The sequence below is a fragment of the Plecotus auritus genome, assembly GCF_963455305.1.
Source record: "Plecotus auritus genome assembly, chromosome: 2".
Taxonomy (NCBI): domain Eukaryota; kingdom Metazoa; phylum Chordata; class Mammalia; order Chiroptera; family Vespertilionidae; genus Plecotus; species Plecotus auritus.
The window spans coordinates 30,618,577-30,643,245 of record NC_137771.1 but is presented as its reverse complement, the minus strand read 5'-3'; the positions used below and the strand labels follow the sequence as shown (position 1 = coordinate 30,643,245).

Below are 24,669 nucleotides of genomic sequence, written 5' to 3'. Positions count from 1 at the left end.
TGTTAGCTCCTTCTTGCCACTTAAAGTCCTAAGACAGAAATAAACTTCAATTAGAGTTGCAAGCAGAGATGGAGAAAATGCCAAGTGGGGTACTCCCTGCCTATAGTCTGCAATTTAAGCTAAGAGTCCTATTATTTAAAGCCTTGCATGGTTGAAAAAACATCAACTTCTTCTGAAGTAGCAAACTGAAGTAACTGAGTACTAGCTGCCAAACTGCATACTTAATAGTAGAGAAGACTGGTACTTTGCCACACAAAAACAATGTTGTAAGGGTGTTTTCTTTCCACCCAAAACTATTGTTTCAAATAGCCTCACAGAGCCATCATTCCCTCAGAAGCTAAAAGAGGTCAATGAACTTGGATGGAGAAAATAAATTCTTTATCCCCCACTAACTTGTATCTGAAATTTAGCATGTCCTTTAATTATGAAAGTAGACACCAAATCATTAACAGTACCATTAACAGTACCTGTGATTTTGCCATCAATAAAAATCACAAAAATATTTCTATCAAATGACGAATGTCACGGAAGCTCAAATTTTTATTTAAACTCATCAACTACTTCAGAATTATGAGTGCATTAGACTTGCCCTAGATCTTTTTTATTTCATGTCTTACTTTAAAGCAGCAGTGGAGAACATCCATGCATGGGCCTTATAAGGCCTACAAAACCATTTGGTCTGACCCTACCATGACATTAGGGGTGAGTTAATTAAATGTCTGACCAAATATAGCAGGCTAATTTTTAAGTTGATAATTTTGTATGATCCAAGAATGATGTTATAAATATCCAAATGGCCCTTGACAGAAAAAAAAGGTTCCCCACCACTAAAGACACATATAGCCCAGCCAGTATGGCTTAGTGGTTCAATTCCCGGTCAGGGCAGATGCCCAGGTTGCAGGCTCAATCCCCAATAGGGGATGTACAGGAGGCAGCTGATCAATGTTTCTCTCTCATTGGTGTTTCTATCTCTCTATCCCTCTCCCTTCTTCTCTCTCTTAAAAAAAAAAAAAATAATTAATAAAAACATTTTTTTAAAATTTAAAGGGATATCTATTTCTATGTTACAAAGTTAATATTTTGCTAGCCACATTTCAATATAAATAATTAATTTCCTTTGTAATCTTAAATATTGTTTTATGAATCTTGAGACATTATTCTGAGAAGAGTCCACAGATTTCACCAGACTGTTGAAGAAGTACCAAAACAGGGTTAGAAATCCCTGGAATAGGCAGAACACAAAGCAAAGGGTCTTCACATTATGTTTGGGCAGGTCCTTTGGCTCAAAGAAAGCAAAAAGTCTAGAAACTAAGTTTTTAAAGATAACTATCTTTAAAGGGTGGGAAAGACAAAGAATCTAGACTGCAAAAGCCTCTTAAGTTTATAAAATAATACCCATCAACAAGCTCATAAACAAGAACTGGGCTATAAAAGCTATACATTTCCCAGAAAGGGCATTTTCACCGATACCTATCTCAGATGTGGCCCTAGGATACTGCATAAGGTAAGACCTTTTAGAAGACACAGGGAACAATGGAGGCCACACCAAAAAGCAGAATCAAGGAACTTTTTATACACTGTCAGGAAGTCTCTGCCACACCTATCCAGTAGAATTTTATAATCGGTATGGACTAGTAACTTACTGAGTGTTTCCCATTACCACCTTTTCTACATTTACTACTGTTATCCTATTCCTTCTCCACCACCATATACTAGGTATGTAAAGTGCTGACTCAGTTTGCAGGTCTTTGAACAAGCAGCCACTCTTGAATCTAATGAAAGGGACTGCATCCAGAGAGCCTGACTTTTCAGCTAGATATAATAACTGGATGAAACTCTGGGTTATCTCTTTTGGGGAAAAAGGCAAGTGAGTTCTATATATAAGAAAAGTACATGTGGATATTTGGGCACCCAAAGGGGCAGACAGATATGGTGGACACCTAAAAATAAATGAAAAAACCTATTACAGACAAGTTTTTTCATATAAACCTTTACATTTTATAACCATGTGATATAAAAAAAAAATTTTTTTAATGTATAAATAAAGCAATAATTTAAGCTATTTTAAGAAAAAGTAGTTGGTGTTACTTTTTTCAAAATTAGTTACCAGTGGGAAGGCAGACTGGTGCAGCCACTATGGAAAACAATATGGAGTTTCCTCAAAAAACTAAAAATGGAACTCCCATTTGACCCAGTGATCCCACTTCTAGGAATATATCCCAAGAAACTAGAAACACCAATCAAAAAGGATATATGCACCCCTATGTTCATAGCAGCACAATTTATAATAGCTAAGATTTGGAAACAGCCTAAGTGCCAATCTGCAGATGAGTGGATTAAAAAACTGTGGTACATCTACACAATGGAATACTACGCAGCTTAAAAAGGAAGGAACTCCTACCATTTGCAACAGCATGGATGGACCTGGAGAGCATTATGCTAAGCGAAATAAGACAGTTGGAGAAAGATAAGTATCACATGATCTCACTCATTTGTGGAATATAATAAACAAAAACAGATCCAGAGACAGAGAAGCATCAATCAGACCATCAAACCTCAGAGGGAAGGTAGGGGAGGGTGGGGGTAAGGGGCAGAGATAAACCAAAGGACTTGTATGCATGCATATAAGCATAACCAATGGACACAGACACCAGGGGGGTGAGGGCATGAGCGGGGGAGGGGGGGGGTGTAAGGACACATATGTAATACCTTAATCAATATAGAATAAATAAACAATCTACTAAGGTATGAATAACTGACTGAACCTTTAAACTTCCTATGAGTAATAACCTCTTTAAAAGATAAGCTGAAAAAATTCCTCAATGCAGTAAAAATACAGATGGAAAAAAAAATCACAATTTAAAATAAGGACTCCAATATCCAAATAGAAGGTCATTCTTCAAAACTAAACTTTCACAACTTTCCTTTCGCCCAATAAATATTCACAACTTATTCAAAATTGGGGGGGAGGGACCTTTAGTGAGAAAACTTCATTTGTAAACACAATTGTGATTTCAGATCTATTTATCATAAAATCAGAGATAAAGAACTTCATTAGCTCATTTTTTTTTAATTCCTGTTATTACTTATTTTGGAGACTAATAATATTCTTTAAGATCTCCAAGGGAAGAAAAGTTCACAACTTATTCAACTTATTCAAATCTGTTATAACATTTGTAATTCACTGTTGTTGTTTTTTTAAATAAAAGTTTCAGCAGGCTAATCTAAACCTCCCTTGCTATAGAGAAGAAAATTTCTTTAAATTCTATCCTAGAAAATGAGAGTTGGTCAGAGTTCTCTTCATAATGATGCTTCATATGTTTTATAGTATTAACATCATTTGGGCTCTTTCTTCTCAAAGTTTAAAAACTAGAACTTCTTCAACCGGATATGATTCAAGAATCATAATATACCTATTGCTCTTCTCTAGATTCTCTCCAAATTATTTCACAAATATGTAATCTTAGATTCATAAAACTGTGTTCTAAATTCATACAAGCCATACTCATAGTTAGAACTCCATTCAGGATACAAAATTAGGGATCATATAGTCAAAAGATATTTTTATACTATATATGTAATTCTCACTCAGCTTTAAAATATTTCACTCAACAATTTAGGGAGGGGAAATAAGTATTTGGGGGCATTAACCACGAAACTACATCCTATCATTAAATAAATACTATATTTTACATATAAACCTCACTCTACCTACTGAAATCTGTTTCCAAGTAACTAGAAAGACTGATGAATACCAGTCCCCCTTTGACACAAGAACACTCAAAGCCATCTTTGCAGCTGTTACTTAAAAACCTAGATGGAATCTACTATTAATATTTCTCATACTTAGTTTAAATAAATATATAATAAAACTCCTCTGAGTAACATGTGTCTATTGGTTCATTCTGTCCCATTCAAGTATTTAACCTGACCTCTCTGCAACCATATTGCTTCAACTCACCATACAACATTTACTGGATATCATACTTCTCCACACATCCTGCATCCATAGCATTATACCACTAGTATGACATCAATGCTGGCAAAGGACTAACGTTGTGGAAGATGGTCCCATCTTATCTTTTCGTGTTAAGTATGATGCACACAAAGAATGCTAAAGAAACAGCTTAAGCTGCTACAGTTGATGTCCATAGTACAGCAGTCCTCAAGGTATGTGATCCAGAGACCCTTTCAGGGGATTTGAAGGCTCAAAACAACTTTCATAGTAAGACAAAATGACGTTGCCTTTTTAACTCTTATTCGCTCGAAAGTGTACAGTAGAGCTTTTCAGATGCTATGTGATGGGTGATATCACAACAGACTGAATGCACAGGCTGAGATGAGAATGCAGCTGTCTCTAAGACAGATATTTTAAAATTTTGCAAAAATGTAAACAATACCAATCTTCTCACTAAATTTTTTTGGAAAACAGTTATCCTATATAATAATCCTACATAATAAAAGAGTAATATCCTTGCCGAGACCGGTTTGGCTCAGTGGATAGAGCGTCGGCCTGCGGACTGAAAGGTCCCGGGTTCGATTCCGGTCAAGGGCATGTACCTTGGTTGCGGGCACATCCTCAGTGGGAGGTGTGCAGGAGGCAGCTGATCGATGTTTCTCTCTCATCGATGTTTCTAGCTCTCTATCCCTCTCCTTTCCTCTCTGTGAAATATCAATAAAATATATATTTAAAAAAACAAAACTGTTTGAGAGCTTCTTAAAAAGTTAAACACACCTACCATATGATCCAGTCATTTCACTCCTATGTATATACCCAAAAGAAACCATATGTCCATACAAAGACATATACACAAATGTTCACAGCATTTTTATTTGCAATAGCCAAAACTGGAAACAATCCAAATATCCACCAATAGGTAAATGAGTACACAAATGGTTGTACATACATCCACTGAAACAAAAGGAATGAACTATTGATGCATGCAGCCACACAGATGACTCCCAAAATAAGTGTGCTGAATGAAAGAAGCCAGACCAAAAAAAAAAAAAAAAGAAAATATATATATAGATAGATAGATATAGATAGATACAGTCCATAAAATAGTAAAAAATGCAAATATAGTGCTTAAAAAAAAAAGGAGATCTGTTGATATCTTGCAGAGAGAGGGACAAGAAGGAAGAATCACACCAGAACACTAGAAAGCTTTCAGGAGTAATACATATGTTGTGGTACTGATTTTATGGATGTATATATTTGTCAAACATCAAACTGTACTATCTATATATTAAAAGGCTAATATGCTAAGTGTCCGACCGTCTGACGGGTCTCTATGATGCACACTGACCACCAGGGGGCAGACACTCAACGCAGGAGCTGCCGTGATGTGCACTGGCTATTTACAGAGAAACAGCACAGAGGACCAGGGCCGACAAAGCAATACTCGGCTTCCCCCAAGTGGGACACAGGCCCCGCCACCCCCCAAAGCGACAGCCCACCAAATCGCAGCCGACGCTGCCGAGACCCCATGGCGCAAAATGCAGCCCACAGCCCAACACAGCCTAGAAATGGTGGCTGTGGGCGCTGGGTAATGATGTCACATAGCAACACCCAGCTTCCTCTCCCTAGCGACTAGCCTCCTTGCAGTTTTTTCAACCCAAGAACATGACTTGCTTTATACCCAGGTGCAAACATTTCACACTTTAACCAAATGTCTGTAAAGCATTTTCCCATGTCTCATCTCATTTGATCCTCACAGAAGTCCTGGAGTAGGAAGATAGGAGACTTGGTGGAATCCTATTTTCTTTCATTAGCCAGAAAATGGAGATTTAGAAAGCTTAGAAACTTGACCAGACTGAAAAGAAGTAAGAAATGGTGGACCTTGAAAATGACTTCAGGTTTTCTCACTGAGCAGAATATAGTCAAACACTGCTGCAGTTAAATATTTTAGCCTTTGTTCTCCCTGCGTGATCTACAATAGTAATCTGCTTCCTGTTGATATTTACTGCTGTGTTGCTGACAATTACCTGAAAGAGAAGTTGGGGTGCTTCACTGGGCTGGAAAAAGTTTAGCTAAATAAGAAAGCAGGTCTAATTAAGCAAGTTTGTTCTATATCTATAAAAGGCTAAGTCGACTCGCACATGCGCGATACATATAAAGATCTCACTGGTGCCAATCGCACCCATGTTTTCATCTGTCATTGTCGATCTTGAATTAGTTGACACTTCTATTTTAGAGAAAGGGCAAATAGTGATGATATTAAAATATTTCCTCTAATTGATTTTCTTTTAATGTGCACGAATTCGTGCACTGGGTCACTAATGTCAATTTTCTCAATAAAGCGTTTCTAAAAAAAGAAATAAAATATTTGTGGTTTGGTATTAGTCAGCTAAGACATAAAAAGAAAAAGCCCTTAGAAGAAAAAATTGATAAGATGGATATTATCAAAACTGAAAACTGCTCTAGTAAAAAAAATGCATCCCAAATATCTAAAGAACTCTTATAATGCAATCATAAGAAGACAAAGTACCAAGTTTTAAAATGTGCAAACGATATAAAGGGACATACAAGTAGCCTATAAACAAATGAAAACATGTTCATCATCATTAGTCATCAAGGAAATGCAAATTAAAACCACAATGAGCTACCACTCCATACCTATTAGAATATCTAAAAATCAATTTGAAAAGCAATAACAATCTTTCTTCATGAATTTGGTTTAAGCCACATCGCTTTCTTCTTGATGTCAATAACAAAAATAACTACATTTGTGCTGTAAGGTAAAGCATGAATGATTATCCCATTTTATTATGGCTTCCAATCCAGTGCTCCTCTCATTATCCTATGTGGGCTTCTCTTCTTGATTTTCCATTTCTTGATCTACAGACCTACCTTTAAATATATTAAGAAGCACTATTTTTTTCTTGGCTATTTACTCAAATAGTCTCATCTTTCCCATAACCTCCATGAATTGTACTTTTCTATATTGCTAATATGTCACTTTTCAAGCTTCATAAATATGTGACAAGGTAGGGAAGCAAGAACATTAACATAACTGTGAGAAAGTGAGTTCCTATGCTTAAAATCTCTATCCAGCACCATAGATCTTCAACAGAGATCTGTCCATAGCACCTATTGTTCAGGATCTCAAGCATGAGCTAGAACAGAGCAGAATAATCTTTTCGCTTTCCTTTTTGTTGTTGTTGCTCTTATGAGAATCTTAAATACTAGTGGGCACTTAAGGATTCAATATGCATCTGTCAAACTGAATAAAATTAAAGCAGGAGTCCATTTCAAATCCACAATTCTAAGTATATGTTTTGCTTTGAAGGTTGGAATCAAGTCTCAAATTCACTACCCACATGACTATAAGGGTTTGAACTCTAAAAATATCCTCTCTTAAAATCAAATACTTCTAGGCCAACACTGGACACATGCTGCTTTGTATCAGATACTTTGTGTAGTTTTGCCTAGTTTACTATGTCCTTTCTCAGTGGTCTCCATCCCTAGGGTCCTGAAAGTTGTATCTATACCACGCCTGCACCATTACTACAACAAATTAAAGGATTTAAACCAGGGTTAATACCTGACCCAAGTTGTTCACCTGAATTTTCTCCATCAGGAATTTAGAATTAGGACTCAACTGTTTGGGCTGATCTTCTGAATGAAGAAACTATGAACTTGAGAGGTAGTGGATGGCAATGAGCCAGAAAGGCAAAGGAAGTTGGTTTGTAGAGCCCTGGCCCGTATGCTAAATGGTTAGTGTGCCGGCGCCCCAGCACCGCACCGCAGGGTCACGGGTTCGATTCCCAGTCAAGAGCACATACCTGGGTTACCGGTTCAATCCCCAGCCCTGGTTGGGATCCATGAAGAGGCCCAACCAGTCAATGTGTCTCTATCACATCAATGTCTCTCTATCTGTCTCTCTCAGTCTCTGTCTCTCTCAGTCTCTGTCTCTCTCTCTCTCCCTTTCCTCCCTCCCTGTCTTCCACTCTCTGTAAAAATTAATGGGAAAAAATACCCAGGTGAGGATTAACAAACAAAAAAAAAAGAAGCTTGGTTTATAGAAATGAAGAAGTAAGTTACATTCAGTGAGAAGCAACAGAGATGAAAGTATACTGCCTAGGTTCCTAAGAACCTAAGTTCTGTTCCCTCAAGAGATCCAGCTATCCCTGGGTTCTGTGAAATACCCCAATATTCTCCAAACAAATTTTTTGTTTTTCTTTTTCATTTGATATATTTAGTGCTGATTTCCTTTACTTGCAAACAAAGCTTGACTAAAATAAACTTACTAAATCAAATCATGTAACTTTTTTTTTCATATTTTATACGATGTGCACCATTGATAGGCAGAGATTTTATATTTAATTCTTTTACTTTGCCAGTATATTCAGTGATGATTTTTATTCCCTATTACGTGATAGTATTTTTCCCTACATATATGAATTCATGACAGCTCTAATTTCTCCACCACATCCCCATAATAAAACTACCTTTCATAACAAGATTTTTTTCATCTTACACATGTATTTCAAAATTAAATCACTAGTTTTTTTATCATTTATTCCAGTCTCCTGCATTGATCTTTCCTTTTGCACTTATTTTTCTTATGGTATCACTAGAGGCCCGGTGCACAAAATTCATGCACGGGAGGGGGGGTAGCCCTCAGCCCAGACTGCACCCTCTCCAATCTGGGAACCCTTGAGCGATGTCTGACCGCTGGTGGGATCAGGCCTAAACAGACAGCCGGACATCCCTCTCACAATCCAGGACTGCTGGCTACCAGCCGCTTGCCTGCCAGCCTGATTACCCCCTAACCACACCCCTGCCAGCCTGATAAATGCCTAACTGCTCCCCAGCAGGCCTGATTGCCCCTAACTGCCCTCCCCTGCAGGCCTGGTCGCCCCCAACTTCCCTCCCCTGCAGGCCTGGTCCCCCACAACTGCCCTCCCCTGCAGGCCTGGTCCCCCCCCAACTGCCCTCCCCTGCTGGCTTGGTCTCCCCCAACTGCCCTCCTCTGCCAGCCCGGTCACCCCTAACTGACCTCCCTGTTGGCCTGATCGCCCAAAACTGCCCTCCCCTGCAGGCCTGGTCCCCTCTCAACTGCCCTCCCCTACAGGCCTGGTACCCCCCAACTGCCCTCCCCTGCAGGCCTGGTACCCCCCCCCAACTGCCCTCCCCTGCAGGCCTGGGTCCCCCCCAACTGTCCTCCCCTGCAGGCCTGGTCCCTCCAAACTGCCCTCCCCTGCTGGCCTGGTCACCCCCAACTGCCCTCTTCTGCTGGCCTGGTCACCCCTAACTGCCCACAACTGCCCTCCCCTGTAGGCCATCTTGTGGTGGCCATCTTGTGTCCACATGGAGGCAACCATCTTTGACCACATGGGGGCGGCCATCTTGTGTCTTGGAGTGACAGTCAATTAGCATATTACTCCTTTATTATATAGGATCAATTAAGTAGAATATTTTATGGTATCCCTCATTTAAGAAAAAGCCTCAAATTATAACAAATACTGATAACCAAGAGGCAAATTTTAGTGATTAGGAGCATGGGCACTAAAATAAGATCTATGTATAAATGTCAACTTTGTCCCTTAATATAATGCATGTCCTTGGGTTGCTTAACTTTATCTGTTTCCTAGTTTGTGAAACGAGAATAATTGTGCTGACCTTATAGAGTTGTTGGTGGAATTTAATTAATACACTTTAAAATGCTTAAATAATGCCTGGTCTAGAAGTAAGAGCACCTTAAATGCTAGCTATCAAGGCCAATATTTAGTCACAAAAGTAACTTTTATAATGTCCTTCAGTCAATGGTACTCTTCAATACCTGATGTTCAGCAATGGAAGCCCTAAGGCATTAGATCAAAGATTAAATTACATTTAGAGTGAGCTAGACCAGCACTATCCAACAGAACTTTCTGCAATTACAGAAATGTTTGTGTGCTATTCAATAAGATAGTCACTAGCATATGTGGCTACTAAGCACCTAAAATGTGGCTAGTGTGACTGAGGAACTGATTTAAAATTGTATTCACTTTTAATTAATTTAAATTTAAACAGATGCATGAGGCTAGGGGCAACCGTATTAGACAGTAAAGCTTTAGAAGATAAGCCAGAAAAGTTCAAAGTACATTTTAGAAAAAGTTTCTATAGTGGTCAAAATTAAGAGGGTTTCTCATTAACCTTCATTTAATTGAAACATGCCAAAAACTAAACATGAGAATAGATTTTATCAATTCCAAAAAAAGTTTGATAAAGATAATGATAAAATATGGCAATGACAATGCAAAAGCTATTTCTGTCCCTGTGTGGGGCAGACTTAAGAGCATAAAATTATAAAAATAAACTTATAATATTAAATGTCAGCAACATCCTTAGCCTGAAGGCCTGATACTCAAGAATCCAAGAATTTAGGGTAAAAGGAAAAATAGAAAAAAAGGGGGAAAGAAATCCTCTTCTCACATGTTCTTGAGTTGAAGCAAAAAATACAAAATCTGTCCTCTTTTATTCTAAAAAAGATGATTCTTTTTGCTTTCTACTATTGAAAAATGGAAGAGAAAAAATATGCTAGATGCTTTATGTATATACTTAATCCCATGAGTCCTAACAGACCAGTGAGGTAAGCATTAACAATCCTATAACAGCAAAATTAGTAAAAGTGGAGTAACTTGTCCAAGATCATATGAGTAATATGTGGCAGAGATATGAACCTGTATCTAACTGATTCTAAGGCTATATACCAGAGCTGCCTTATTTATACCAAACCCTGCTACTAGTAACAAGGTAAGAAGCCTTAAAACAAATCTACCCTCTTCTGGTTGGTCTAAATTGCAGAGTCATCAATATCAACAGGAGGAAACGGATGAACAGGAAATTCATCTGGGACACTAACATAACACGTGAGCTTCTCTGGTGCTAAAATATCCGTGTTCCCTAGCATATTCTAAACAGATACACTGGGTTAATAATAAAAGGCATCTTTAAAGAAGCATAACCAAAAAGAAAAAAATGAGTGCGAAAAAAGGGTGAAAATAGAAAAAGATAACAAGAGGAAGAAATCTCATGTAGAAGGGGTATATGTCACCAGAAACTAAAGTACTACTGATAAGCCAGTATCCCAGGCTACATATACATATAAACCATAAAATAAATCCTCTAATACATGTTAGCTAATTTAGAAATGCAGAAAAGGCCCATTTTAACAAGTCCCCCAAAATCATCAAATTTTATTTTGCTTTGATCAAACCATATTATGAAAAATAGTCTATTGCTACAACATGTGAAAGAAGTATGTCACATACATACTAGAGGCCTGATGTACAAAATTCATGCAAGAGTAGGCCTTCCTTCCCCCGAATGCCGCCACTGGCTTCCTTCTGGCACGCAGGACCTGGGCTTCCCAACGGCCACCGGCAGGCACCCAGGACCCAGGCTTCCCTCGCAGCCTCAGCTTCATCCGGAAGGATATCCGGTCCAATTAGCATATTACACTTTTATTATTATAGATATGTGTATACTTGCCTAAATAAAGCAAATGTTCAAGGAAAGCTTTTGGGTTCTTTTAGTAAGCTTTTGCTCTTACTGAATCTGTACTTTGAAATAAAAATACAGGTATACCTCAGGATTCAAACCTATCTTATGCAAACTCAGGAACCAAACAGATTCTGCTCAATTTTTTAACATTCTACTGTTTGACAGAAACTGTATCCATCATTATCTGAACTCTCACTCTTGCTCTCCAAAACTCAGAAAATGAACAGATACAGATGATCCAGTATTTACTCTCCAGACATTATTCAAACTCTGGATATGAATGTAGTAGATTCAAATTAAAAGGCATACTTGTGAATCCTATATAAATTTTAATATATTTCACATCCTATATAATAAAAGGCTAATGTGCAAATTGTCCCCTTGACCAGGAGTTCCACCAGGAGTTTGACCAGGGGGCAGGGCCGGCCGGCCAACCACCTGTGGCCCCTCCCCCTGCCCCTGGCAAGCCCAGCCCCATTGGCTCCAATAAGGGCAGGCCAGCCAGCCCCCACCTGTGCACTAATTTATGCACTAGGCCTCTGGTGATTTATAAAATTAGGGATTTTTTTGCAACGTGCAAGTATTCTGCATAAACACTAACAGCAAAATAGATGAGAAAATATCTTTTTGCACTATATTTCTTAGTAGTTTAATGGAACAAGTTATTAACTTATTCCCCCTAGCTCCCTTTACTTCACTTAGCACAGTACCCTCTAGGTCAACCCATCCATGCTGTCGAAAATGGTAAAATTTCATTCTTTATTATGTCTGAGTAATATTCCATTATATATCTTTTAGTCATAAAATACAATAATGTAATTTAAAAAATAATCCTAACACATTCAAATTAAACAAGGATCCAATATCATTCATAGCAAAAAATATTTAACTTGTTTACCCTAAATATCTAAAGGGGAGAGAAGAGTTTTAATTCATTTACTAACTAGCCTCTCCTACCCAACCAATTTTTTTAATAGTTTTTAATCCTCACCCAAGGATGTTTTCCCATTGCTTTTAGATAGAGTGGAAGGGGATAGGGGAGAGAAAGAGAGGGAGAGAGAGGGACAGAAAGGGAGGGAGGGAGGGAGGGAGAGAGAGAGATCTTTTAGTTGCCTCGCACATAACCGGGGCTGGGAACAAACCTGAAACCCAGGCGCATGCCCTTGACCAGGAATTGAACCCACAACCCTTTGGTGCAAGGGCCAATGCTCTAACCACTGAGCGACACACTGGCCAGGGCCCCCAACAAATTTTTTAAATGTCACACATTTTCGTTCCACCTCCTACCTTCACTTACACATAAATTGTGTACTCCCATTCTTACCTATGCCTACAAACCCCTACCTACCTACCAATTTCCTCTTTCCCAGCCACATACCAGATATTCAGTTCTTCTCCAACTCAGATGCTTTTTGTTTTGAGGCTAGCCGCTTTCTAGATAGACCAGCAATATATATAGGAGAGTTATAAGAGTTCTGGCTCTATTCCTAGGGACATGTTTCTGGTTTGAGGAAGACTCTCTGGAAAGGTAGACTAAAATTGATTGTGGTTTTAAGCAATCCAGTGTCCCCCCATCACTACCAGAAAATAGTCATTCTTTTCTTCTTTTTCATATATAAAACCAATGCTGGCTTCCAGTTAGAAAAACCAATGACAAGCAATGGTTTTCTCTGGTTCATAAATGGACTTTATAAAATATTACAGATATAAAAGGTGTATGTACTTAATTTTTATTTTTTTAATCCTCACCCAAGGATATTTTCCCATTGATTTTTAGAGAGAGTGGAAGGGAGAGGGAAAGACAGAGAAATATTGATGTAAGAGAAATACATCGATTGGTTGCCTTCTGCACATGCTCAGACCAGCGCTTGGGCCAGGGAGGAGCCTGCAACTGAGGTACGTGCCCTTGACCAGAATCAAACACGGGAACCCCTGGTCCACAGTCCAACACTCTATCCACTGAGCCAAACCGGCTAGGGCTGAAAATAAGCCAACTCAGATGTCATGGAGCTTCTCAGTTTATTAATTAAATACTACATTTATAACTATATCCACAAAAAATTTTAATTCTAGAATACTGTGCAAAGAATTACACAGTGAGCAAATTATAAAATAACTCATGGTATCTCTTCTCCCTTACAATTCTATAATTCTATCAAGCAAAATAAGTTAGGTATATATTATTCCTAACCTAATGTCATATAAGCTTAACCTAAACATAAATATTCAAATAAAGGGATTTAAAATCTCAATCAGTGACTTTAATATATGTCTGCTTCAGTATTTCCAACAACTGAAATATTTATAGGGAAGTCTAATCAGTCGAAGATCAAAGTCTGTAAAATATCCTGATATGACCATATCCAAAGTTTTAAACAGTCCCCCCCCCTCAAAAAAAAGGGGTAAAATGACTCTTCCCATCATACCCATTAAAAACCACTGTTAAGTCAAATTAGTTCTATAGCAGCTTTGGGAATTTAAAAAAAGATAATACTCTTTTTAAAAAGTTCAGAATTACACAGGTATCCCTTGTTTGGTAGCATGGGGGGTGGGAGGGGAGATGGCAGGGATTAACAAAGTAGAAAAGCAACCCTCTATCTGTTTCCATTATAAGCTGCAAGATGCATTCTCAGGGAAAGATATACCATTATGGCATGAAGTAAAGTTTTCTACTAAGGAAAAAGAATAGCCAGCTTTGGTCTGCTGAAAACTCAAGTGTGTAAACACTAAAAAGGCAATTTCATTTTTCTTTTGTGGAATTCTAGACAACCAGAATTTCTTTCCAGCCTAAGGATTCCTTGGCTTCACATTCATGGCTCTAACAATTTTGTATCCCTCCTCTCTCTCCTCTGCCCTCCAAAGCTAGCAATTTTAGCTCTCTTCATCACTCTGTTACAGCCACACTGACCTCCAACATACAAGACAAGTAAGTCTCCTGCCTTGGCCTTCCTGAATTCCCTCTACCTGGAATGCACATCTTCCATATATCCAAGATAGGACTCATTCCATCTCTCTTTCAGGTCTTCATTCAAATGTCACCTTTTCAGTAAAGCTTTCCATAGCTACCCTATCTTAAAGAAAAAAAGAAAAAAAAAACAACAACTAAGAAAAACTGTATTTCCTATTCCTCTTCTCTATTTTATTTTCACCTTAACTCTTAGTCACTAACATATACTTCTTACTTATCTTGCTCATTAATTGTCCCTTCACCAGAATGTGAGCTCCATTATAGGATTTTTATCTATGTTCACTTCTGTAGCCCAAAATTTAGAATAGTGCCTGACAACATATTAGGTGCTCAACATGCTGAGTGAATAAATGGTACTACTACCTGCAATACTACACGTAACTGGTAGGTGTTGCCATCAACACTTCATATTCTAGTCTGAAAGATTTCAATGAACAGACTAGATTTAGGTTATCTTATCAATCCGTACTCTGGGAACTGCAGCAATCCCTCAGGGATAAATGTGAGGATTGAAAATGGTAACCTAAGCAAGTAGAAAAGTCCCACATTTATCTGTTTTATTCACTGGATTTCACATAAAATTTAATTTGTAAAGGATTTAGCAACTTCAAAAAAATCTGAAACTACTAGGTTGTATATAACTTAGTTCCTAAGTTCTATTTCACATTAGGTAACATGTTTACCTAGGTAACATGTTTATATTCTCCTTTAGAAAGAGGTTAAAATTAAAAGTAGCATCTAATCTCATTTAATAATCTGCTACAAAGGCAACCAATATTTACTCTGTATTTTCTAATTCAAACAAGGGATTAGTTTTTTAAAAAAAGAAATGACAAAGTATAAAATTGTTATTTCATGTATAAGAACATACGTAAATTCACCAAGTAGAACTTAAGATCCAAATCACATTACCACAAATATTTCTGTAAATAAAAATACCTCCCAAATAAAATGTTACATGCTCCAATAAAGAAAAAGAGGAGCACTCACCTTAATGAAGTTACAGATGGACAAGCCTGTCCATACAAACCCATCTGGCCACAAAGAGAATCTGAAAAATAGAGAAAAGTTATTTATCAGCTGCTCCGAAGTAAATGAAACTATAAATCATGTTACAATTCTAATTTAAACACTCTGAAAACTCATAAAAATTTAACAAATTATTATGCTTATGTTATACAGTGTGTGTCCAAACTGTTTAGTAGAATCCCAAGGGTTCCTAGAGATGCCTAAAGGCTACCAAAGAGTTGAACATGCAGACTCTCATTCCCACATAATTGTCCCCCACCCATCTACTCTTCAATTTAAGCAGTGCTATCCTTATTGGTTTTATATCCGGACTTCACTAAGACTTCACTCAAATAATTCCATTGCTTAAAAAAAAAGTTAAGAACAGCACTGAAACAGAGCATTGAATAAGACAGTTCTAGGATCAAATTCTAACTGTGACACTATGAGACCTTGAAGAATTTATATAAAACTTCACTGAACCTCAGTTTTTCATCTGTAACTTGGCAATAATACCACCTATATAACTTTATTTATTCATCAGGAATAAATTGCAGGTTTCATGTAAGAATTAAATAAATCAATGAACAAATGTGAAATTGTCTATTAGCACTACTACTGGGCACAAGGATGATTCACAAATGTCTACAGGTAACATGAATGAGAGAAGTTGGAATAAGTATGTGTATACATATGCATACGTTACACAACTGGTGAAGATTATGAGCAACTAAAGAAAACATGTTCACTCTGAAGAAATCAGCTGCTATTCCTAGTTCTAGAAAATTGTTACTAAACAGAATTGCAAGCCCAGTATTGTAAGGTCTTCTAATTTTTTCAAGAGAAATAAGATATCCAAATTTTTATTTTAAATCTCCTGATTTTTATTTTCTAAATGCTATGTAGACCAAACAAACATTGGATTTTGTCCCAAGTTTATAACCTTTGATTTAGAGGCTTACTGAATTCCCTGCATCCAACTGTCCCTGCATGCCCTGAAGAGAGACAGACATTTCTATTTCTGCCAGAATGACAGAATAGATAGCTTGATCAACATGCCATTGAAAATAACAAACACTAGATAAAATATTTTTAAAACTTTAAAATAACAAACACTGGATAAAATAAAGCATGATCAAGGCCAAAGACTAAGTAAGAAAGGAAAATTAGAAAAGTATTCAGAGAAAAGAAACTGGCTTTCATTCACCTTCAGGGCATTTTGCCAAACCCAATGAATATCAGCTTGCAATTCCAAAACCTACTGGGGCCCAAGGTACAGAGGCAAAGGCAAAGTCCAGGTGTTACCCAAGAGAAGTACAAGGAAAACTGCTTCTTACCCTTGGCATTGAGTGCTGGGGAAGGGATGGGGGCCAAGATAGCAATCAACAGTATTTCCCCTGATATTCACAACAGTAAGCTGACTCTCACCTAATTATGGTTTTAAAAAATTTATATTTAGCCCTGGCTGGTTTGGCTCAGTGGATAGAGCGTTGGCCTGCGGACTGAAGGGTCCCAGGTTCAATTCCGGTCAAGGGCACATGCCTGGGATGCAGGCTCGATCCCCAGTGGGGGACGTGTAGGAGGCAGCCGATCAATGATTCTCTCTCATTGATGTTTCTATCTCTCTCCCTCTCCCTTCTTCTCTGAAATCAATAAAAATATTTTTTTAAAAAAATTTATATTTAGAATTCTGTTTAGGGTAGTTCTAGATTGGTAGTGTCCCCCACCCAATCTTGATAGAAGCAAATGCCAATCCTCTGAGGAATCTGCCTTTGATCTCCGCCTGGAAGAATTCCCACAAATAAGGTTCCAAAAGTAACAAATTCAAAATCAAAAATCACAAAACTCAGAAATGAGTCACTCAGAGTAAGGTACAGCTGAAACATCAGTTGGAAAAACCAACAACTCAAACACTTAGATATGGGAATTACTATACTTTTCTCTACCGTTTTACTTATGGGTGATTTACTTAAGTGTTTCAACTGCCTACATGCAGATGAACCTCAAATCTGTATCTCCAGCAGTTATAAATCTCCTGATCTCCAAACATGAATATCTAACATGCCCAACTAGAAATCCCAAATTTATCATGTCCCTAACTGAATTCATTATCTTTCTATGATATATTTCCTAACGTGACAAAATGGCTTTCATGTCTTTTGTTAGAGTAGCACACTTCTTTTCAAATCTTGACTTCTATGAAGAATGACTGACTTCTCTAAATACTCCTGGGCTCTTGACCCACTCCTCGAAGAGATAAATAACTTAGTGACTAAAGATAACTCCAGAACCTACATCCAGGACTCTGTAAGGCAGTAATATGGGTGTGCCTGCTCTGTTGAGTCTAACAATCTAGACATCAGGTGGACTATACCATGGTCTATATTGGGTTCTGTTGGGTGCAAATGAGAAAATATGGTAAGTTAGACTATTTGGCTTTTAAAACTAAGCCACATTCTACAATATTCTATGACTAGAGGCCTGGTGCATGAAAATTCATGCACTGGAGGGGGGCTCCCTCAGCCCAGCCTGTCCCCTCTCACAGTCCGAGAGCCTTCAGGGGCGGGAGGCGACCCGGCCATCAAGGGAAGGCGATGCCCCCATCACGAACCTCTGCTGCTGTCACTGCCAGCAGTGAAAGCCTCGACCAGCCCTGGTTACCTGAGTCTCAGGCGGCCCTGGGCAGCTGGGCAGCCGCCATCCAAGGCTTGCCTGCACCTCGGGCCGGCCCTGGGCGGCTGGCAGCCTCCATCCAAGACTTGCCTGCGCCTCGGGCCAGCCCTGGGCAGCTGGGGGGCTGAAGGGACTGGGGGACTCCAGAGGCAGGCATGCGGAGCACTTGCCACCCCGGCGGGGCTGAGGGGACTGGGCACCGCCATCTTGTGGCTGTGGGCACTGCCATCTTTGAGGGCATGGCAGTCAATTAGCATATTCCCTCCTTATTGGCTGTGGGCACCACCATCTTTGTGAGGGTGTGGCAGTCAATTAGCATATTCCCTCTTTATTAGATAGGATATCACCCTTATCAGAGGCAAAAGTAATTCCTCCAAAAGTTACCATATGACCTGGCAATTCTATTCCTAGGCACCTGTATATTTATATGTGTGTGTGTATATGTATATACACACACACACATAAACATATATATGTGTATGTGTATAATTCTCTAGGGGATACATATATATGTGTGTGTGTGTGTTTGTGTGTGTGTACCCCCAAAAGAATTTTTTTTAATATATTTTATTGATATTCTACAGAGAGGAAGAGAGAGGGACAGAGAGCTAGAAACATCGATGAGAGAGAAACATTGATAAGCTGCCTCCTGCACACCCACTACTGGGGACGTGCCCGCAACCAAGGTACATGCCCTTGACCGGAATCGAACCTGGGACCTTTCAGTCCACAGGCTGACGCTCTATCCACTGAGCCAAACCGGTTTCGGCCCCCAAAAGAATTTAAACGTTCACAAAAAAATTTATAACACCATTATCCATAACAGCCAAAAAGTAGAAATTAATCAAATATTCATCATTTGATAAATGGATAAACAAACTGTGGCATATCTATACAATATCCATAATATACAATGGAATATTATTCAGCCATAAAGGAATAAAGCCCAGCCCCGCCGGCATGGCTCAGTGGTTGAGCATCAACCTATGAACCAGGAGGTCATGGTTCGATTCCCAGTCAGAGCACATGCCCTGGTAGCAGGCTTGATCCCCAGTGTGGGGTGTGCAGGAGGTAGTCAACCAATGATTCTCTCTCATCATTGATGTTTCTATCTCTCTCTCCCTCTTCCTTCCTCTCTGAAACCAATTAAAAATATGTATTTTTTTAAATGAAGCCCACTATAACACTGATGAACCTTGAGAGCCTTATGCTAAATGAAAGAAGTCATACACAAAAGGCCACATATTGTATGATTCCACTTATACAAAATATTCAGAATAGGCAAATCCTAGAGATGGAAAAGTAGATTAGTGGTTGCCAGGAGATGAGGGAAGAGGTATGTGGGATGGTGGGGGAAAGAGTGACTACTAATAGGTTTCCTTTGGGCGTGATGAAAATGTTCTGGAATTTGATAGTGGTGATAGCTATACAACCTTGCAAATAAAAACTTTTAGCATAAAACTACCAAACGGTACACTTTAAAACGGTGAAGTTTAAGGTATGTGAATTTTTATCTCAATAAAAAACCAACCGTACAAACAATAATATTTCATTTATCATCTATTGGTTGTTTTATTTCTCAGTCAACTCAGAATTTGGGCAAGAGAAAAGGATCTTTCTTATATATTGAGTCCCCCACATCAACACCTTTAGGACCCCAATTAGTTACCATTCACTACCAACTCTAGTTCCTAAATATCTTTCTAATGTGTTCTAGTCTCAATGTCTTAGTTTCTCTATTTTCATTTTAATCTACATTGCTGCTGCTAAATGGTGACCTAAACCCCAGGCTGGTTAACTAAAAGAACAAACATATGCCAATCTTCTTCTCCCTGCCCAGGCAAATGACTAGCAACATGGAAATCTCACAAGAAAAAGCTAAGGTTCACAATGAAGTCAGGAAAATCACAGTGTCCTCCAAATTACGAGCTTACATCTCTGGACCAAACTACAGTTAAACAATTATATTAACTCATTCAATTACATCCATAATTTATACAGTTTAAGCTGGTGCCAACAACACCTAGTAGCTTTTTCTCCAAATCCTTTGAATATGAACATGCAAGGAAGTTTATGTTGATGAATGACACAACCAGAATGAGTAGTAAAACCAGTCATTCACTGATGGGTATGCTCTAATAGACCCCATCTACAACAGAATATGGAATTTCTTTTAATATAAGCAGTCTTCAAGTGTATATTAAACTGAGTCACACACTATCACATTTAGGAAGCAGATATTTAACAGACTACGTTGTATAATAATGCATTATTTGGGAGCAGGAGGTGAAATGGGGCTAAGTATTTTGAAAAAGCTCCCAAGTAATTCTTATGAGCTCTTCTCTCTCCCACCCACGGAGATATAATGCTTTATAGCAGGGGTCCTCAAACTTTTTAAACAGGGGGCCAGTTCACTGTCCCTCAGACCGTTGGAGGGCCGGACTATAGTTTAAAAAAAAAACTATGAACAAATTCCTATGCACACTGCGGGCCCGGGACGAGTCGGCTGCTAAGCAGGCCAGGCAGCGGCACCCGGCGGGCCAGATAAATGTCCTCGGCGGGCCGCATGTGGCCCGCGGGCCGTAGTTTGAGAACGTCTGCTTTATAGTCTACAAAAAACTTACAGCATTCATTCCTTGAGTCAAGACCTAGATTAGAATCTCAATTGTGACCATGAGTATATTGTTAATTTATCTAAGGCTTAATTTCTTCCTCTATACAAAAGGAAAAATTCATGCCTCACTGTGACAGTAGCTTGAACGAAAGCACCAGCCTAACACCAGACAAAAGGAATTAAAAGTTGGTTTAAAGTAAATGGTATAGCACTAGATATCAAAAGACAATATATATATATATATATATATATATATATATATATACACACACACATACACACACACACACACACACACTCACACACTGAGTGGCCAGATTATTATGTGTTCAGAGATCATAATAATTTGGCCACTCAGTGTATATACTAGAGGCCCGATACACAAAATTTGTGCAAAAGTAGGCCTTCACAGCCCCGGCTGCCTTGGCCCTCACAGCCCCAGCTTCATCCAGAAGGTCATCCAGACGGTTGTCCAGATTGTCGTTCCGCTGTTCGGCCATTCGGTCAATTTACATATTATGCTTTTATTATTATAGATATTTTTTAGTATTTTTATTGATTTCAGAAAGGGAGAGGGAGAGATAGAAATATCAATGATGAGAAAGAAACATTGATAGGCTGCCTCCTGCATGCCCCCTACTGGAGAGCGTGCCCTTGACTGGAATCAAACCTGGGACCCTTCAGTCCACAGGCCAAGGCTCTATCCACTGAGCCAAACCAGCTAGGGCCTAATTGCCTCTTTACCCTTCACAGTTTAGGACTGGTGTCAATAAAATAGGTGGTTAATGTGGGAGAGGGGAGATTCTTGGCCAAACATCACAGAGCTGTAACTTCTCCCAAATCCCAAACCTTACTTCCTGCAATTTATGTAAACAGATCACAGGCCACCCTCTTCAAACCAAATCACAACCCAAGCAAATAACACTGGATTCTATTTCTGGCTCTGTCATTAACTCACTGGATAATTCTGAAGCTTCAGTCTCTGTACTTTGCTCAATAACTTAACCACAATTTCCAGACCCAAAATCACACCATGTGGACTAATAAAGAATTTTTTTTCCAATTTTTAAATTTATTTTTATGGAAAATCTGACAAAGGTACATGAAATGAAGTCACATTACATGTTTAAATCACCTTTATTAAATATACATAAAATTTTCAAAAATTATCCCATACAAAAACGTTGAGCTCTTCCATTTTAAACTTTTAAGGATATTCACGGGGAGAATAAGCTTTCAGAGGGCTGAAGGATTTTGAGGCTTTAATTTTAAGCTCAGACATATTTAGTAAGCCACCTCTCAATATCCTGTATCTTTACCTTGGGCATTTGATTCATGTGCTTTGCCTTTACTATAATTCAAAGTAAGAGATCCTACCACACCCCTACAAAGTAAATTGAACATATCAGAACATACTGATCGTCAGAGAAATAACATGCTATACTGCAACTGAAAAGATGGGAGGCTATCCTCTCCACTGCTAGCGCTATTTAACAAAATAAAAGTACACGTCTGGTCACCAAAGCCAGAATCATTTCTATGCTATTCCTAGATATCCTGATTCAAGATTCTAGGGCAGCCTTGGGCAAACTACGGCCCGCGGGCTGGATCCGGCTGTTCTATCCGGTTCTCTTGCTCTCCCCTCCGCTCCTTTACTTTGAATTTATATTAGTTCACACAAACACTCCATCCATGCTTTTGTTCCGGCCCCCCGGTCCAGTTTAAGAACCCATTGTGGCCCTCAAGTCAAAAAGTTTGCCCAGCCGAAACTGGTTTGGCTCAGTGGATAGAGCATCAGCCTGTGTACTGAAGGGTCCCAGGTTCGATTCCAGTCAAGGGCATGTACCTTGGTTGCGGGCACATCCCCAGTGGGAGGTGTGCAGGAGGCAGCTGATCGATGTTTCTCTCTCATCGATGTTTCTGACTCTCTATCCCCCTCCCTTCTTCAATGCAAAAAAATCAATAAAATATATTTAAAAAAAAAAAAGTTTGCCCACCCCTGTTCTAGGGTAAACCTAGGAAATCTATTAATTAAAAGTATCTCAGGTGATTCTGATGCACAACTTATTTGGGAGCTATTGGTTTAAAACAAGGGTAGCAAAAAAGTTTCGTATCGGGAGAAACCAAGATGGCGGCATAAGTAAATACCTAAACTGCTGCCTCGCACAACAATATCAAAACTACAACTAAAAGACAAAACGGACACCATCCAGAACCACAGAAAAGCTGGCTGAGTGGAAATTCTCCAATAGAAGGAAAGAGGAAAGCACATTGAGAATCAGAGGAGCTGCAAAAGGCTGAGGTATGGAGACGCGCAAGTGCGCGGAGAGGAAGGGCGGCTCAGTGCACAGGCGGCTGAGTGCGGCTGGCTTTCTAAAGTGGGAGGGAGACGGATGCTCCCGACTGCGCTGAACTGCAGTTCCGGGAGAGTTTCTGGGAACCCAGATTCATTCAGGGAGAAACTGGACTGTCAGGAAAAGAGAAAACACACTGAGACTCAGAGGAGCTGCGGAGGCAGAGGTCCGGAGGCACACGCGTGCAGAGAGGACAGGTGGCTGAGTGCACAGGTGGCTAAGTGCGCAGCTGGCTTTCTAAAGCAGTAGGGAGATGAAAGATCTCAACTGCGCTGAAGTCCAGTTCCAGGCGAGTTTCTGGGAACCCAGACTCATTCGGGGAGAAACTGGACTGTCTGGCAGCGGGCAAAACTGGAGGGCAGCTTTCTCTCAGAGGTGCTTACAGCGATTACCGAGGGACACTGAGACCCAGGGTCCTCATAGGGCAGGGCTGACGAGAAGCCAAGGCTGTCTGCTCCGGCCTGAGACTCCGTCCCATCCTCTGAGCACAGAGGCTTTTGCAATTTTGCAAGTCTTGTCTCATAAGGCTGTCTCCAGCTCAGAAGTTCTCCCAGAGTAGACACAGCTGATCCTCACAGCCAATTGGCCTGGAGATCAATTCCTCCCAGTGATACCAACAACAATCAAGACTTAACTACAACAAGGCTGTGCACACAGCCCACAAAGGGGTGCACCAAAAGTGTCCACCTCAGGTAACTGGGAGAGGCTGAGCCACTGGGCCCTATAGAACACCTACCACAAAAAGCTACTCTACCAACTTAGGGAAGTAACGAAAATGCGAAGACAAACAGATCACAAATGAAAGAAATGGAGGAAAGCAAAGTACTGGATATAGAGTTCAAAACCACGGTTATAAGGTTTTTCAAGAATTTTCTAGAAAAGGCCAATAAATTTAGCGAGACCCTTGAGGATATGAAAAAGGACCAACTAGAAATTAAGCATACACTGACTGAAATAAAAAATAATATACAGAGATCCAACAGCAGACTAGAGGATCACAAGAATCAAGTCAAAGATTTGAAATACAAAGAAACAAAAAACACCCAACCGGAAGAGCATAAAGAAAAAAGAATCCAAAAATATGAAGATAGTGTAAGGAGCCTCTGGGACAACTTCAAGCGTACCAACATCAGAATTATGGGGGTGCCAGAAGAAGAGAGAGAGCAACATACTGAAAACCTATTTGAAGAAATAATGACAGAAAACTTCCCCCACCTGGTGAAAGAAATAGACTTACAAGTCCATGAAGCGCACAGAACCCCAAACAAAAGGAATCCAAAGAGGACCACACCAAGACACATCATAATTAAAATGCCAACAGCAAAAGACAAAGAGAGAATATTAAAAGCAGCAAGAGAAAAAGAGTTACCTACAAGGGAGCACCCATACGACTGTCAGCTGATTTCTCAACAGAAACTATGCAGGCCAGAAGGGAGTGGCAAGAAATATTCCAAGTGATGAATAGCAAGAACCTACAACCAAGATTACTCTACCCTGCAAAGCTATCATTCAGAATTGAAGGGCAGATAAAGAGCTTCACAGATAAGAAAAAGCTAAAGGA

General features: G+C 39.3%; 1 protein-coding gene across 3 annotated transcripts in view; it reads right to left on the bottom strand.

The window, feature by feature from the left end:
- FOXJ3 (forkhead box J3) overlaps window positions 1-24,669 on the bottom strand; it is a 123,963-nt gene that overhangs the window by 85,136 nt on the left and 14,158 nt on the right. For all 3 annotated transcript variants that reach the window (XM_080652857.1, XM_080652859.1, XM_080652858.1), the window contains exon 2: window positions 15,450-15,510. In XM_080652857.1, the coding sequence (XP_080508983.1) occupies window positions 15,450-15,493 (44 nt within the window). In that variant the 5' untranslated portion in view covers window positions 15,494-15,510. The remainder of the gene's footprint in view (window positions 1-15,449; window positions 15,511-24,669) is intronic.